General features: G+C 37.0%; 1 protein-coding gene across 8 annotated transcripts; it reads right to left on the bottom strand.

The window, feature by feature from the left end:
• Window positions 1-3,752: 3,752 nt before the first annotated feature.
• LOC107777458 (F-box protein At3g54460) lies at window positions 3,753-15,562 on the bottom strand. 8 transcript variants are annotated; one of them, XM_016597481.2, is made up of 10 exons: window positions 14,911-15,051; window positions 14,343-14,490; window positions 9,777-12,371; window positions 9,473-9,686; window positions 9,089-9,367; window positions 8,942-9,001; window positions 8,703-8,833; window positions 8,079-8,193; window positions 6,188-6,336; window positions 3,753-4,264 (listed from the first exon to the last, which is right to left on the bottom strand). In XM_016597481.2, the coding sequence occupies exons 1-9, from the start codon at window positions 14,915-14,917 to the stop codon at window positions 6,190-6,192; spliced, it is 3,696 nt and encodes a 1,231-aa protein (XP_016452967.2). In that variant the 5' UTR covers window positions 14,918-15,051; the 3' UTR covers window positions 3,753-4,264; window positions 6,188-6,189. The 8 variants fall into 8 exon arrangements, 5 of the variants coding, with proteins under 5 accessions (XP_016452967.2, XP_016452969.2, XP_016452964.2 ...); XM_016597483.2 differs by having other exon boundaries at window positions 14,343-14,507; window positions 14,911-15,049; XR_012698136.1 differs by lacking the exon at window positions 14,343-14,490 and having other exon boundaries at window positions 8,942-8,997; window positions 14,911-15,562.
• Between the last annotated feature and the right edge of the window lie 300 nt (window positions 15,563-15,862).

The raw sequence follows: 15,862 nt of genomic DNA, 5'->3' as shown, positions 1-15,862 counted from the left end.
ATGTTGTCTTGTTGTTGAATAAATTTTTGAAGTATGGCATAAAGTAAAGGGAAATGTATGTCGAAGGCATATGCTAAATTTTAATTGTTTCTATCAACCATAGTCATAGGTATGGTGTGTTTCGGATGGGTTAAAAGAAAATAAAGTGCTCAAGGTTAGTGTGAATTGGTTGTTGACTCGAGGACGGGCAACATTTAAGTGTGGGGTAGTGATGTTTGGCCAAAATATTATATTTTTAGTATATTACTCGCCTTACATGTTATTAGTTTAGTGGTTAATTGTGTGACGTTTGAGATAAACTATGTTGTTTTATGTGTAGGAACATCGGAAGACAAATACGAGTAAAAGTTGCATAAAATGAGGACAAAAATACGAGAAAAGATCACAAAAGCACGAAATACTCAAGCCTGGCTACAGGCCAGGAGTAGCCAGCTCTGTAGCCAGCTTGGCCGTGATACAGGCTAGGCGTAGCCAGCTCTGTAGCCAACTAGGCCGCGCTACAAGCCTGGCCTCGCGAGGTCTGTAGCTCGATGGTCAAAAGTCGCGAATTAAAATACTCCGACCCGAATTTGGACTCAAGGACCTCAACCCTAGCCTATAAATACTCCCTAAACATGTCTAAGGGAGGGAGGGACATTTTTTGAGAGGGGATTCAACCCAAGGAGGCAAGAACATACTAGGAGTAAGACGGAGAATTCTTTTACGAGTTTTTCACTTTCTTCTTCCTATTTTCATTACTGGTTATGAATTCTAGTATTGTAGTTTTGCATACTATTATGAATAGATAATTTGTTATCTAGGGTTTTGATGGAACATTTTATAAGATAAATTCTTATTACGTTTTTATATAATTGAGCCATTGGATTTCTCTACGTATTTATTGTTGTTGATTGAATGGCCATCAATTGACTGTACCTATTTAGTGTGTATTGCTTGAGAGATGGCACATATTTAGGTAGTTGTTGAACAACATCACTCCTAATATATGTGAGAGATCAATACGGAAGGTTTAAAGGCGGGATTAGAGATAACGAAATCTTGGTGCGATCGTAGTGAGCGGTGAATTAGTGCCAGCTACCGTAGTTCGAGAGAATATGTCTAGTAAATTGTGGTAGTTGCTCGAGAGAGAATAACGATACCTGAAGTACTCACGATCGGTAGAGAATATTTAGGCGAAATTATAGAAGACGTAGCAGGAAGGAATCCGACAATTGGGGGAAATCATAACTCTAGACCTCCTTAATCTTTTCTCCAACCCCTAGTATCTTTAGTTATTAATCTACTACTTTAATTTGTTAGTTAATTAGATATAAGAATCTTAATATTTATAACTTAGGAATTGTTCAAACTTGTATTCTTAGTGAAAGTGAACAGTTGTAGTTGAATCTTAGTTCTCTGTGGGATTCGACTCGGGATTTTTAGACTGGATTATATTTGCAGCGATCACTTATCCTTTTTAGGACTAAAGTTGGGGGTGATCACTGTATCACGTTACTTTCATTGTTTTATCTGCAACTTTTTATGTTTACTAGTACTTGTATTTCCTCGAGGAGGGGAAGATCAGAACTTAGCTTCATTAATGGACTAAAAGAATGTGAATTCAAATTAAAAATAGAAAATGCTACTTTGTTTGATAAATTTATCACATGAAGGGAAAGACCCAAAAAACATCAACATTCAATAAATCTTTTTTCAGCACGATAAAATGAAGCAAAGGTATGCCGAGAAAAGTATTTAGGAAAAATGAATTTGATTATAACAAAGTACTTGGAGGGTGAGAGAGAAAAAGATGAAATGGCAATTCTCATGCAAAAGGAAACAAGATTGAAAAATGAGAAAGCGATAAGTAGTTCTCAATGACTAATTTTAACAGACCAAATCATACCTGGAGCTAACACGCATATGGCTATTGTAGTAACAAGAATAAGAACAACACAGTAGAAGAGAATATTTGTAGAGTAGTGTTATGTCTTAGTTTTGTTCTAAGTTGTGAGGGAATGGACAAGTAAATAGCGCGGGCTAGCCATTTCAGCTTTATAATTGAAAAATAATCATTATCGTGGAGCTTTATCTAAAAACACTATAATAATGACTATTTTTCAATTATAAGGGTTGAAAAGTTTTGTGATTTTTTTCAATGGACAACCGGCATCATGCTATGGCGATCTCTATCCAGTTAGGCCCAATAGGGTGCAGAAAATTGCGTGGTGTATCCCCGAATGATGTTTGTCTTAGCTGAATTTTCTCGTAATTGGTGGTATTTAATAAATAGACTCTATTTCTTTGCCCCTTCAGCTCCTTTCTCCGTCGCTTCTTCTTCTTCACCAAGAACCCCGTAATTTTTCAATCTTAGAAGCTTAAATTTTTTGTTTGGGGTTAAAAATTCTAAGTTAATGGTTAATTATGTTAAAATCGTTTAACGGTTGATTATTTATGCTTAAACTTTTAGTTTAAATACTACTTTGTGACTTGCTTTAAAAATATGAAAATTCCATTCTTGAACCTTAGAAAGTGTTCAAGAAGACAAAGTGGGTCATCGTGATTTGATGTTATTTGACTAAATTGGTAATTGGAGATCGCTTATGTTGGTATTTTAAGGCTTTGTTTCAAACTTAAGATCAGTTGGAGCAAATTTGGAGTAGTTTGATCGAAATTGAAATCGTAAATTTGTATAACATTTTGTTGACAACTCAAAAAATTATGTCAATCGGATAGACTTTGATGAAGAATTTAACAGATAGGCTGATTGCAGATAATAGAAAGTTATGCCAATTTGGTAGAATTTGATGAAAAAGCACAAAATTATGCCAAATGGATAGAGTTTATACCAATTAAACAATAGAGGTGAAGTAAATGTAGAATAAACTTTGCCAATCTAGTAACTCTGCTAAAACCTATTTATTGTAGTTTTATTTCATTTCTACAAAGAGTAAATATTCCATTTAAGCAGAAAAATTTAAAGATTTGGGACGATTCTAATTTAGGCGCACCACCAAATTAAGTACATTTAAAATACGCCTATACTAATATTAACCTTGCAAACGCAAAGGCCTTATCTGTTTTAAAGTTTAGTTTAATAAATGGATAGTTCCATAAATGTAAACTCGAGAAGTTGTGAATAAAATCTGATTTTCCACTGAAGTTACAATTGTTAGGAGAAAGGGAGGATAGGAAAGGAGAAGAAAGAGCCTGTAAATAATTAATCTTTCACCTCTAAGATACAAGGGAGGAACTCTACCAGAGAGTTTCTGTTAGATATTTAGAGCCCGTTGGGATTAGCTTAAAAATGTAATTTTTCGATAGAAATAACTTTTAAGCCAAAAAGCAATAAATTGAGGTTGCCTACCTTATTACTTTTGGCTTGTTTTAAGCAATTTTTAAGTTATTTTAAACACTTTATAGCTTTGCCAAACACTGAAAAAAACTAAAAAGAGCTTAAAAGCTGATTTGACCAGTTTAAAAGCCAATCCAAACAACGAAAAAAGCTAAAAAGAACTTAAAAGCTGATTTGACCAGTTTAAAAGTCAATCCAAACACACTCTTAGTTCACCACGTTCTGTGGACTTTTTGATAACATACTCTTTGATGTAAATGAAAAAAGGAGAGTCAAAACATCTCTTTTCCCTATTTGTTCATTCACGATTCACCTCTTTACCTTCTCCCTCTACTCCTAACTGATGCAACAATCGAAATGCAGGAAAAATTTATAAGCTTAGACAGGAAAACAAGATGTGCACATGGATGCCCAGAGATTCAGCAAAAATGATCAATTTCAATTTCATGGATGCACTGAATTTTTTTTCCAAAAATGAAAGATTCAATAGAAAAAAAATTCAGCATATACAACACTAGTGGAATTCCTCTGAACAGATGAATACATGTACAAATATCAACTACCTATTCTAAGTGGGATGCCTTTGAAGAACTTCAGGTTACCACATAGAATGTCTGAATTCTCCGGCGCCAGTAGAATAAAATTAGCGACAAATTATCTGGAAGAGCGACAATAGCATAAAGAGAGTTATTAGTCTTGGCACAACCTCTGTACGGCAGATCAGATAGCCAGTCTTTGATAGCCAAGATCCTCCAGTGCCAGTTCATCAAAACAACGGAATCAGCCACCGATTACCATAAATCAAATCAGCTACCAACTACCTGGAAATTATGACTACATAGCCCAAAATAAAGTATAATCCGTGGGGCTATAATTAAGTTTTCACCGCTGCTAATTGGAGGTTGCAGGTTCACAAGGTTCTACATGAACCTGTTAAATGACAATTAAAGGAGGTTAATGCCCCTTCCCTTTTTTCCCCTTATCCTATCTTAAGTCAAAAGCACAGCAAAATCATGCAAAACCCATGTAAGCAAACAGCAGGTATCAATGCAGGAAATCATCCTCTGGTCATGGAAACAAAGGCGCCCCTTCCCTTTTTTCCCCTTATCCTATCTTAAGTCAAAAGCACAGCAAAATCATGCAAAACCCATGTAAGCAAACAGCAGGTATCAATGCAGGAAATCATCCTCTGGTCATGGAAACAAAGGCGCTTAAAGGCAATGGTGACAGACAGAATAATTTAAATGCAGGAACAATGGCTTCTTATGGCTACAATTAAATTCACACGAGAAACCTGGCAGTGCTTTTGTAACTCTAAAACCTTCATACCAGGACTTTCATCTAGGACACACTACTAGTTTCTAAATACGGAAATACACAATATAGTGATGTACAGAATGGAACTGTTTTTTTTTTAAGGTCAGAATGGAACTGTTTTCTTGAGGGAAATGAATTTTAAGAGTAAGAGATAAAAGTACCTAAAGATATGGTACATATCAAAAAGGACTCCATGCTGAGTAACCAAAAGCTGAATCGTCCGGAAATCGAAAGGCTTCTCAGAACATCAGGCGGCTAACCCTGATATTGGATTATAACAGCAGCAAAACAACTTACCAATATTTTGTAGGAGAAAACTCGATAAGGTTTTCAAGTTCAGATTTGTCAAACTTATATTCAAGAAATACATCATTCTAACTCCCTCGCACTAAAAGCCCCTGCACTAGACTTCATTACTTAACAGCCTCACTTAATTCAACCTGGTGAGTTTCCCCCTCAGAATCATTGGAGAACTGCTTCTATATATGTTTTTTTATAGCTGTTCCATGTCTGATATATTATATAACTACTCCCCGGTTTTCTTCAGGAACTGCCATTCTAATCTTCTCTATATTGTTCCAATTTTTTGATCATGTGATATTAAACATATCATAACATTTGTGTGGCTCTAAAGATTCTCATTAAAATGGGAAGGTTAAAGTTAAATTGTTTCCAAATATAGAAATGTATTGTACTCTTTGAAGTGGACTAATAAGAAAGAGTCACATAAAACGAAATACAGGGAGACTCATTAGTCACATAAATAGGTGAACCCTCATTTACTTCGATCACTAAATTCATCAACCATCCCTCCAACTAGGAGGCTTGCTATGTAAATATATGTTCAGCAAGCCGATCTCATCTCAATACTTCATAATTTGTCTTTTAAGACAACTAAAAGATAAATTGGAGTTCTCGATAACTAGAGATTATCTAAATCTCACTTATTTCTATATGACATAAAAATCTTCAACCAAACTTGAAAATTCTTTCGACAAGTATGTGGCCGAGTATAAGTATAATGAAAATAAGCCTGTACCACAACTAATTAGTACTGACTAAATGGATTCTCTGCTTCCATTGTGTTTGTTCTTCGTCAAATCTTGCATGGATTATGAGAAATTATAAGTTTTTTGAGACAACTTTTCTCCATGTGAGTTAGGTCTATCTTGTCTCGGTTTAACTTTTCAATCATCACAGTATTGTGCCTAAGGACCGATGTATTTGTAGGTTTACGCAAGACAACAATCTCAAGCGACATTCTCTATGTGCGCTATTTGCGCCCTCTGTAAAACAACGAAGCAATAGCACAAAAAATGCTAATAGGGTCATAAATGTCAATTTCCTTGGTCTAAAATGCACAAACCATGACTACGAGTTCCAAAAAGCCATATAATTTTCTAAAAGTAGAAGATTTTCAGAGCAATAAAGTTAATTACATAATTGTAGCAGCAAAAAAAAACATATATGCATGCACAGACAGAATAAGTACTGTCACTTGAACTTGGAATTAGTCGTATGGTTATATTTGTGTACCTTCACGCCTTGGAACTGGTCCGAACAAAGTTAAGGTGAGCGAGATAATTACTTTCAGCAAAATCATGTAATGCACGTGGTGCTCGTGCCCCATCATGACCGTGTTTACCACATTCTTCCTTCAACAAACTCCTACCTTCATCAGCCTCCTACAAAAGATATACCAAAACTGTAAATACGCAATCGCATAAACAAGTTCCCAGTTGGATGGTCTCAATTTCTTCTTCTTCTTCCAGTTTAGCTTTTCTCTGTTCTCCTCTTTATTCACTTCTATGATTGCACTGCTCTCTTTTCCATTTCCGGCTTTCTTGTTCTTCTTTTCAGTTTAAATATGAGTACTGTAATGGATTCTATTCCTACTGTAATCTTTAATAATATTAGTAAGACAACATGCTGAAATTAAAACTGCAGACTGAAATTTAACGATAAATCATCCTCGGGGCTGGTATTTCATGCTTAGTTTGATGTTTTATGGGACATATATAACATGCTGAACATATATTGTACAGTCAGAGCTCTCTATAACAGCATCCATATATAACAACACTTCACTATAAAAGCCACGCTTTTTTCCGGAACCAATTTTCATGTTATGTAATAATATATGTTCTCTATAACAGCACTTCGCTATAACATCCAAAAATATTTGGAACAAACGAGGTTGTTATAGAGAGGTTTGACTGTAATTGATCTTACTTGCTTAATGTTTTATTTTCCATGAAACTAATTGATGAAGCACTTATAAGAAAGGTGTAATTATTAGGTTTATATTATAGACATCTTAAAGTTTTAAGTACTAAACTGAAGTATAGACCAATCTTTTGTATTCTCAATGGATTGCATCTTTCACTTCAATGAAATCTGTGTGCATGTTTGAAATGTTAGCTGCGTTGTCACATTTAAGCTCTTCACTTAAAAAAAACACTGGACTCTAACCATTTTCTAAGAGAATACATAAGTAGACCAACTTATCACGATACATAAAACTAGGCTTTATACACAAAGTAGGTTTTGGACAATATATGAGGTGAAGGCGAAAAAAGAATATTTGACGTAGAAGTTGAGAAAAATGGGGGGATTTTTTTGAGAAAAAAGTCTGTGGAATACAATTGTGTTTGGACACGAACTTCACTTGGAGAAAAGTTTGTGAAAGTTGAAAATTTGAGTGGAAACAGTATCTCAAGTGAAATACACCTTGAAACCAGCATTTAGCTTTTGGGGTTGAGTTACGCCCAACGTCCATTTCTTCTACATGGTATCAGAGCTAGACTCATCCCAATTCATTGTTTACCCGATGTTGGGCCCCTATATTATGTTGTCCACGCTCCAGTTGTCAGGCCGGGGGGTGGGGGGTGGAGGGGTGGGGGGGGGGGGGGGGGGGGGGGGGGGGGGTTTGTTGGCTACATCGGTGGGGATGAGGTTCTTTGGTCTCCTTACATGGTCTCGGACAATCTTCACGCTTTTGGGGTTGAGTTAGACCCGAGATCAATTTCTTTATCACAGAATTCATTTACTGAAATTTAGTAGCAAATACCCATGGTTATAAACTAGTTTTTGCAAATACTGAAGTTCAGATTCATGCTCAAATGGGGTCATTTGAGTTCTCCTGTTATGGAGGGAGTATTAATTGGAAAAGACGGCCAGATTAAATAATTTTCAAAATTTGCTAGGGCAGAAATCTAGCAAGCAAATCACCCACAATATCATTTAGTCTTCTGCATACCAATAAGGCAATAACCACCCTATATGTTGATCACAATAATAAAATGGGACTTCTGATGTATGAACTAAGAAATCAGAATGATATCAGTTTGGGAAATGAAATTAATGCAGATCACTGATCAAAGGATTAATCCAAATCACTGTAACGTTCATTAGAGACCAAAAATACCTGTAAAAACTTCAACATTTGCTCTTCAATTGTGCCACTCATCGCCAGAGTTTCCACGTGAATAGGGCGTATAGCACCCATCCGATGAGCACGACTGATCACCTGTTCTTCCATACTGATAAGTATCACGAAAAGTCAAAGAATATTATGTGTTAAAAAGCTGTCCAGACACATGGCAGGCTAGCTTCTTTATTCTCAGAGAACAATAGCTAAATAAAGTATAAGAGCAACGGGTTGAACTGTTTACTCAAAAAAAAAGAGGTTGGCTGAACTCAGGCAGATTCATTAACATACTCAGAGACCCTGGCAGCTAAATAAAGTATAAGAGCAACGGGTTGAACTGTTTACTCAAAAAAAAAGAGGTTGGCTGAACTCAGGCAGATACTTTAACATACTCAGAGTTTTTTTGCCCCCTCAGGGAGTGGGGGTGGGTAGGAGGTTCACTGTATGGAACTTTTTCTCCCCAAGAAAGGTGTGGATTTCCAGTTCATTATCTAGCAGATTTTTCTTTAGACAAGAAAAAATTCTGCAACTGTATCACCATGGGCTTCTTCCAAAGGCATTACAAGGAAACAAACATGAAGTCTAGTCATAAGGTCGGAACAGGCTTAATGCATCTATTACCTTTTGTCCCATATTGGTTCCATTAAATAGACATGTGTTACAAAGCTCAGATCAAGACCTAAAGCTGCACTTCCATCCATTAATAGAGCCATGCAGTCAACATCATGCTGAAATGTCGCCAGTGCTTTCACCTGAATCATGCGAAAATAACTAAATGGCCGCGGAAATACCATAGTGATCATCCTAAGAAATTTGTCAAAAGACAATCATGAAAATCATGAGTGGTTAAACTGCAATACCTTGTTGACGGAAGGCATTGGACTATACAAACTGGAAAAACGGATACCAGCAACAGCTAACTACCAGAAGAAGAAAATGGAATAATCAGACCATCACATAATAATAAACATATTAATATGAAAATCTCACAATGAAGTAAGAGTTACCTGCTGTTCAATTACATGTATGTGCTCCAGAAACTGAGAAAATATGATAACTTTCTCTGGAATTAAATTGCAGAAATCATTTGATGACCCAACCAAATACCCTTGGGATGAAAACCTGCTGAAATTGCTTTTCCCATGAGATCCACTAACAGCCTCGACACTTCGGTCCTCGTTGGAGTTAATAATCATCCTATTAGCTTCCTGTATTTCTTTTAACCTTTCAACAAGGTAAGCAACTTTACTGCTCGATGTTGATTGCCAATCAGGATTCCAGTCATCCTTCAGAAGAATAATGATAACATTAGAAGTAGTTCGCTATGGGATGATAAAAAATTAACTATAAACTAGGCCACCAATCAGTATGTCCTTAAAAATTAGACCTACCTGCTTATAAGATGGCTGTAACTCAATCAGATCTTTTGGAACAGGCCACTTTGGATTAGGATTTTCAGGACGCGTCAGTATTTCAGGACTTTGCATCTCGTACAAGTTATCACAGCCAGGAATTGTACACTTCTCACTATTTAAAGAAACACAATCAAGGCATAATAGATGCTTACAAGGTGTAACCACTGGTAGACGGCACCATGCTTTACACCTACAAAGATTGTTTTAGAAAACGTCAAAATCATGATGCGTTTAATCTAACGAAATCATGCCACATATGATCTCAGAGGCTATGACTTACCTCATGCAATTCCCACCATATAAAAGGTGATATCTTATCAGAGCATACTCCTGTGAAGTCGGATCCAGACCATCCTCAACTAAAATATCCATAGTTTCTTGAATATCATCACCTGCCTCTGTCACTCTGATATGTCCTGCTACACAGCATGAGAGTCTTACATTTCTGATGGTAGTACTTCGGAATTTCCACTGTTTAGGGTTCAGCAAACTCTCAACATGAGAAGGATCATTCCAGTCTGCCATTAGTATATTCCTCCGCACGGTTTCTACCAACTCATTGTAACTTCTCGCATGTTCTTCAGTAAAATGTAAGAATATCATTTTCTTGATGCATGGGGGAATATTCTGCAAATCTTTTTTCCTGGCACTGATCATGCACCTGTGAAGTAATTGTAGCAAACGTGACCGGCCTTCTTCCATCTCTGCTTCAAATGGCCTAAGAATACCAGCTTCCCAGGCTTTCTGATTCTGTCCATAAGTTTCATCATGGAGGAACTTAAGCAAGGGTTGCAGATGAGAAAGCTGGCTACTAGGGGTGTTAGGAGTTGGTGTTCCAGTTAACAACCAGCGATTTGAAGCCCGCAGCGAAACAGCCATTTGCAATTTGTTGGTCAAACTTAGACTTGAACCAAGGGTGTGACCTTCATCTAATATAATTCTCAGCCAATGAACTTGCATCAATACACTTCTCTTTTTGGGGCTCCACTCAGCACTTAGACGACTGAATGTAGTTATAACTATATCATAATCCCAAGCAAGATTATGTGCAGAAGGCTTTTTATAATCAGTCCAGACAAAAACTCTCAACTGCCCTTGTCTTACATGCCTCTCAATTTGACCTCTCCAATGATCAACCAGATTTGAAGGAACAACAACTAAAGTAGCTCGAGACAAATACATCCTAAATGAATCCAGAGGCTTACATAGAGCTACTCTTAAGGCATCTAAATCAAATACCAGGTTCACAAGACCTCTAGGATAGTACCACTTAGTTGTACCCTTTTCAGCCCTCTTGACAAGACCAAAGGCTTGAAATATTTTATGATAGGCATAAGGAACTCCAACTGAGGTCTGAATTATGGGTTGCCCCACCCCAATTGTTTCCATTTCTAACAGCTTCTGCGGTGACAGCTTAGCTAACCAAATTAGAGCCTTCTTTGCTTTTGAATCCATAACTGAACAATTATCCTTCAGCACACTGGTAAAAAATGATATATTTTCTTCCAGCCCCCCAGGTGTTCCTTTGGTATGGAATCCTGGAAGGCAAGTGATATGCTGCTTATGATCCCAAGAGTCTTCTGCAACACTACAACTCTGATATAATGGATCAGTATTCATACTGCAGAACCATGCAGTAGTAGCATCTGCCACACCAGCTTCTGCAAGCCTCCGCCATTTCTGACAAGCATCACATTGGATCCAGGTTTCGTTGATCACATAGTTCTCAGCAGAAGGCTCACAAAACCTCTTACTACCACGAGAAATGTTTTTTGAATAACCAGGTTTCTCATATGTCAAGCTTCTTTGTTGGTTGTTGGAAGCACGCTTTCTTTTTTTCGAGTCTTTCCTAGAATTCCTCTCAGGAAAGAGAGACGTCCCTTCATTTTCATATGCATACATAAGATTTCTTTTTATCTGGCTAAAGTTACTGGTGCACCTTACAGCATACCTAGTTGGAGTGGAGCGCATGACTGTACATGAACTAATTTCTGCAGCTGCTATGTGATCAGCTGAATTAACAACCGTGGATCCAATTGACGTGGGGAAGTCTAAGCTTTTCGTTGGGGTTAGTTTATCTAAAGATAATTGTCCCCTACGGCCATTGAGTCCAGTAGCTCTACTTGCTGATAAAAACCCCGAACTGATTGTATTTTCACTACTAAGCTCATAATAACCACACCTCTGGTCAGTATTATGCATACACCAGATAATTTGTGCACCATCTGGTGGCTCTGGAAGTGTTCCCTGAGTCTTCAGAATGAGAGAAAGAGCAGTAATAGTTTTACCGAGGCCAGGCTCATCACAGAACATTCCCCCATGGAAATCCTTGATTTTAGGAGCCTGACCTGTGGCTATTTGACCAAAAACAGCATTTATATAGAAAGCAAACCCATCTTCGGTGACAAAATCCATGTACAGTGGGTGCTGTAATAATTCAACATTGTGCTCACGCTGTAACATCCAGTCAACTGCAGCCTGCTGATGAGCAAACAATTTAAGTTTCATACATGGCATGATTGATGCAGCAAGAAATCTTAAATGCCGACATGTTGCAGAGACCCTTAGAAGATCAACAGGACAAAGTGAAGAAAGAATATTGATCAAAATATCATCTGTTACCACCCAAATACCCGATCTACTACTATCAAGGGGATTCACTCTTAAAAAATCAGGATTTCCCCTCTTTGCTACACTTGGTAAGCTCTTAAAAATTTCATGGAGCTCAAAGAGCTTTTTCTTGGAAGGGTCAGGTGCACTGCAGTGCTGTTTGCATCCTATAACATGACAGTCAGACAGATTCCAAATACTAAAATCCTTTTCAACACCAAGCTTAGCAGACTGAAGCATAGAACTCCTAGCTTCCCAGTCACAACTGTAAAGAAATATTTGAACATTCATTAGCATAGTCAGCACAGTTACAATAAATATTTAAGACATAAATTAGCATTAGCTGATTTTCAAAAACTCCAAACTCACAAAGAAATTCTACATACCGCTGGTGAAAGCTTATTAGTTCACTCGGCGTAACGGTGTTAAAATAATCAATCATTTACTTTAACTGCAAATTCGGACAGCCTAATATTTAATAGAAGAGAATATCTTAGTCCATCCCTGTAACTACACTTTTTTAAATTATTTTTAAATAAGATCTTGTCTGCAATTGCACATTGAAGTCACAATTACTCCAACTATAACAAAACAAAAATAAAACGGAAGTTTTTTCCTCTTGATTTTGTCAAATTAAAGCCTTCATCACCCAAAAAGGAAGGAAAGAAAAAGAAGAAAAGTCATTAGCACCTATTCTACACTACTAATGTACTGCTGATATTCTGAATTTCTGAAAAAAACAACTGTCTGTTGTGTCAATGGTATATTTAAACGTTAATCATCCATTATTGTTCCCTAATTACCCACATGAGCAATCAGTAGCTTGACTAGCGACAGAGCTGAATAGGTCCTTCCTACTTACAGTTTTCTAACAATTAACAAAACAGTAACGGTATAAACAGGAGAAAATAATAACCTCAATCATACATTCTTTTTGGATGATCCTGGCTTGGCACAAAAATTTATAGTTCACTAAGTTTATAAGATAATATTTTTTTTTAAACATATAGTTCCCACTTAATAAATAAATTAATTGTATCCTTGCACATCAAAGTTATATAGTACACAATTAGAACACCTTCATAAAATATGAACCCAATCTTGCTTACTCATAAAATTGACGCCTCACAGGAATTCATCTATAAAAATTGACGTCTCTTGGATCTCTATCTCTAGTTTTTCAGAAAATAACTCCAACATCTAATGGAAGCAAGAGCAAGTCAAGATTGGACAGTGGTAGCCAATGTGGGGTATCCAAAAGGGTGTAGCGCTCTCATAGAAAATTGTACAATGTGGTTAAACTTTCTGACACCCATGTTGCAATTGCTTTTACGTGCAAGTTGGATTTTCCATGTTGCGCTCACAAAGTTTTTCACACTTCATCCGTTAGTCAAAGGCTCATTTTAAGGTGCATTGAAGCTCAGAAAAGCTCAGGGAGGGTGCTTCGCCTTACTTAAGTTGTGCTTCAATGTAAGGCTAGGCATTAAGGCATGCACCTCATTGCCATGAGTTCTATTGAATTAGGCGACACTAAACAATAAACATAATGGGCAAATAAGTGTATTAGTTGTTAAGGAAAACACTATGAATAAATTTGTTACTTTTTTCTTGAATTACATATATATTATTTTTTTGATAAGTACAAATATAGTTTTTTAGGGTTTAGGGTCTAGTGGGATGTAGCAAGTACCACGTAGATTTTGTCAGGTGCGTGCAAGCTACCAACACAACTAATTCTTGGATATTTGAACTTTACAACACCTAGAGATTCCTTCTTTCCATCAAAACATCTACTATTTCTTTCCAGCTAAATTGTACATTTGAACTTTATCTTTTTTCTTTTCTTTTTTGTTTTATGACAGTGCTACACATGCCAGCTTGCACGCACTTCGACTAATATACCGAGCAGCCTTAATGTTGGGAAAGCATAGAGAACGCTCAAGTTATTAGTGATAATAATAATGTAAAATTAATTACATAATAGATTTTCATGGTTCCACGATAATTATAGAGAGGTTTAGAGCCTGTTTGGATGGTTTTTTTAAGCACTTTTTAACTTCCGGAAGTGTTTGGCAACCAAAAAAAGGGCTTAAAACAAGGTAAAATCTGCTTTAAAAAAGCCAAAACCAACAAGTTGGGTAAACCCAACTTTTCAAAATTGGCTTAAAAGCCATATTGCTTTGACCAAGAATATTACATTCTTATCCCCTATAATTTTTCTTAATCCCGAAATTACCCCAATAGAAAATTCGAAATTGCAGACTCTGCTTTCTTCTTCCTCCCGAAATTGCAGCCTCTGCTTTCTTCTTCCTCTTCTTCCATAACTTTCCCCAACTTCAGCTCCAATTTTGAAAGCCTCTTCAGTCCACGTAAGTATAATATTCCTGTTGAATTTCAATTCCTGGTGTGTTTTCAAAGTTTTGGAATTATGAATATCATAAACAAGTCTTGATATTAAATTTTTATCCATTAAAATTGAATACTACTATGATTTGTTTCTAGGATGTACTATAGATTCTTGATTTGTGTAGTTGCCCAATTTACTCCATTTATAAATGCTCTTTCATATGGTTTAAGACTTAACTCCAATTTGTATGACATCATTTCTTTATTAGTTGCCCAATTTACTCCATTTTTTTTCTTTTTAACGGAAAAAAAATCACTAGCTTTTTTCAAGCTATCAAATAAGACTGTTATGCTGCTGGGTTATGCAGCTGCAAACTTAAAAACACGCTATGTAGGTGCAATGTAGGGTGTTGCGTACTTTTGTGCAAATCTCTCAAATAACGGCAGGATATGCGCACCTGACATGGCGGAAAAGCGCGGCAGCAGCAGGACCAGACTTAGGGAACTGCCAACCAGACCACAAAGCTATAGGCAAGTACACGTCCACTAAAACAACAACCCTAACTTCACCATCACCATTATCATCACCACCGCCGCGATCCACAACCTCAACAACCCTAGCAACAATTCTCAAGCATTTTTGCATTACAAGCTTGTGTAACTGGTGCACCACGCTTAAACTACCATGAACCATTCCAATTCTGCTCCACTTTTTCGTCGTCGGAACGCTGCCGTTTTGCTCCTCCCGAGAACAGATTGGGGACAATACGACGTCGTTTTCAGACACGAAGTGGACATTGGAACCGTCGCCGGCTATTTGGCACTTGGAATTTACAGGGGGAGTGCGGCGGAGCTCGGAGGAGTGCGATTGTGGCGAAATTTTAACGGCAGTACGGAAGAAACCGCAGAGCTTGTGGTCGGGAATTGAATTTTCGACCTCCATTGTTGAAAGTGGAAGCTTATGAACTAAGAATTCATGTTGAAGTTAGGGTTTTGAAGATGTGAGCGAGAAGGGGATCAATCGAGGATTAGGGGATAGACGAGGGAAAATAGGAGCAACCGTTGTTTGACGCGCGCCCCAGGTTTCTTTTGTAAATAATGTATAATCAAATCCAATTTAAAACTGGATTTAGGGCGTGTTGTTTTTCGAATAAAATTGGATTTAGGGCGTGCTGTTTTTCGAATAAAAATGACTCTCTCGAAAAATTTAGGAAAATATTTTTTAAAAACTGCAATTAGTGTCCTATCCAACCTCAACCCCTCCCCTTCTCTCGCCTACCCCGCCTCCCTCCAAAATAATTTTTTTTGCATATTTTATTTTTTTCTTTTCCGTCACCGCCCACCCTCACAATAAAAAATAATTACCTTTTTTTGTATTTTTCATTTTTCTGCACCACCCATCCCCCAATC

Source organism: Nicotiana tabacum, chromosome 13 (assembly GCF_000715075.1).
Source record: "Nicotiana tabacum cultivar K326 chromosome 13, ASM71507v2, whole genome shotgun sequence".
Classification (NCBI taxonomy): domain Eukaryota; kingdom Viridiplantae; phylum Streptophyta; class Magnoliopsida; order Solanales; family Solanaceae; genus Nicotiana; species Nicotiana tabacum.
This window is presented reverse-complemented; position numbering and strand designations above follow the sequence as displayed.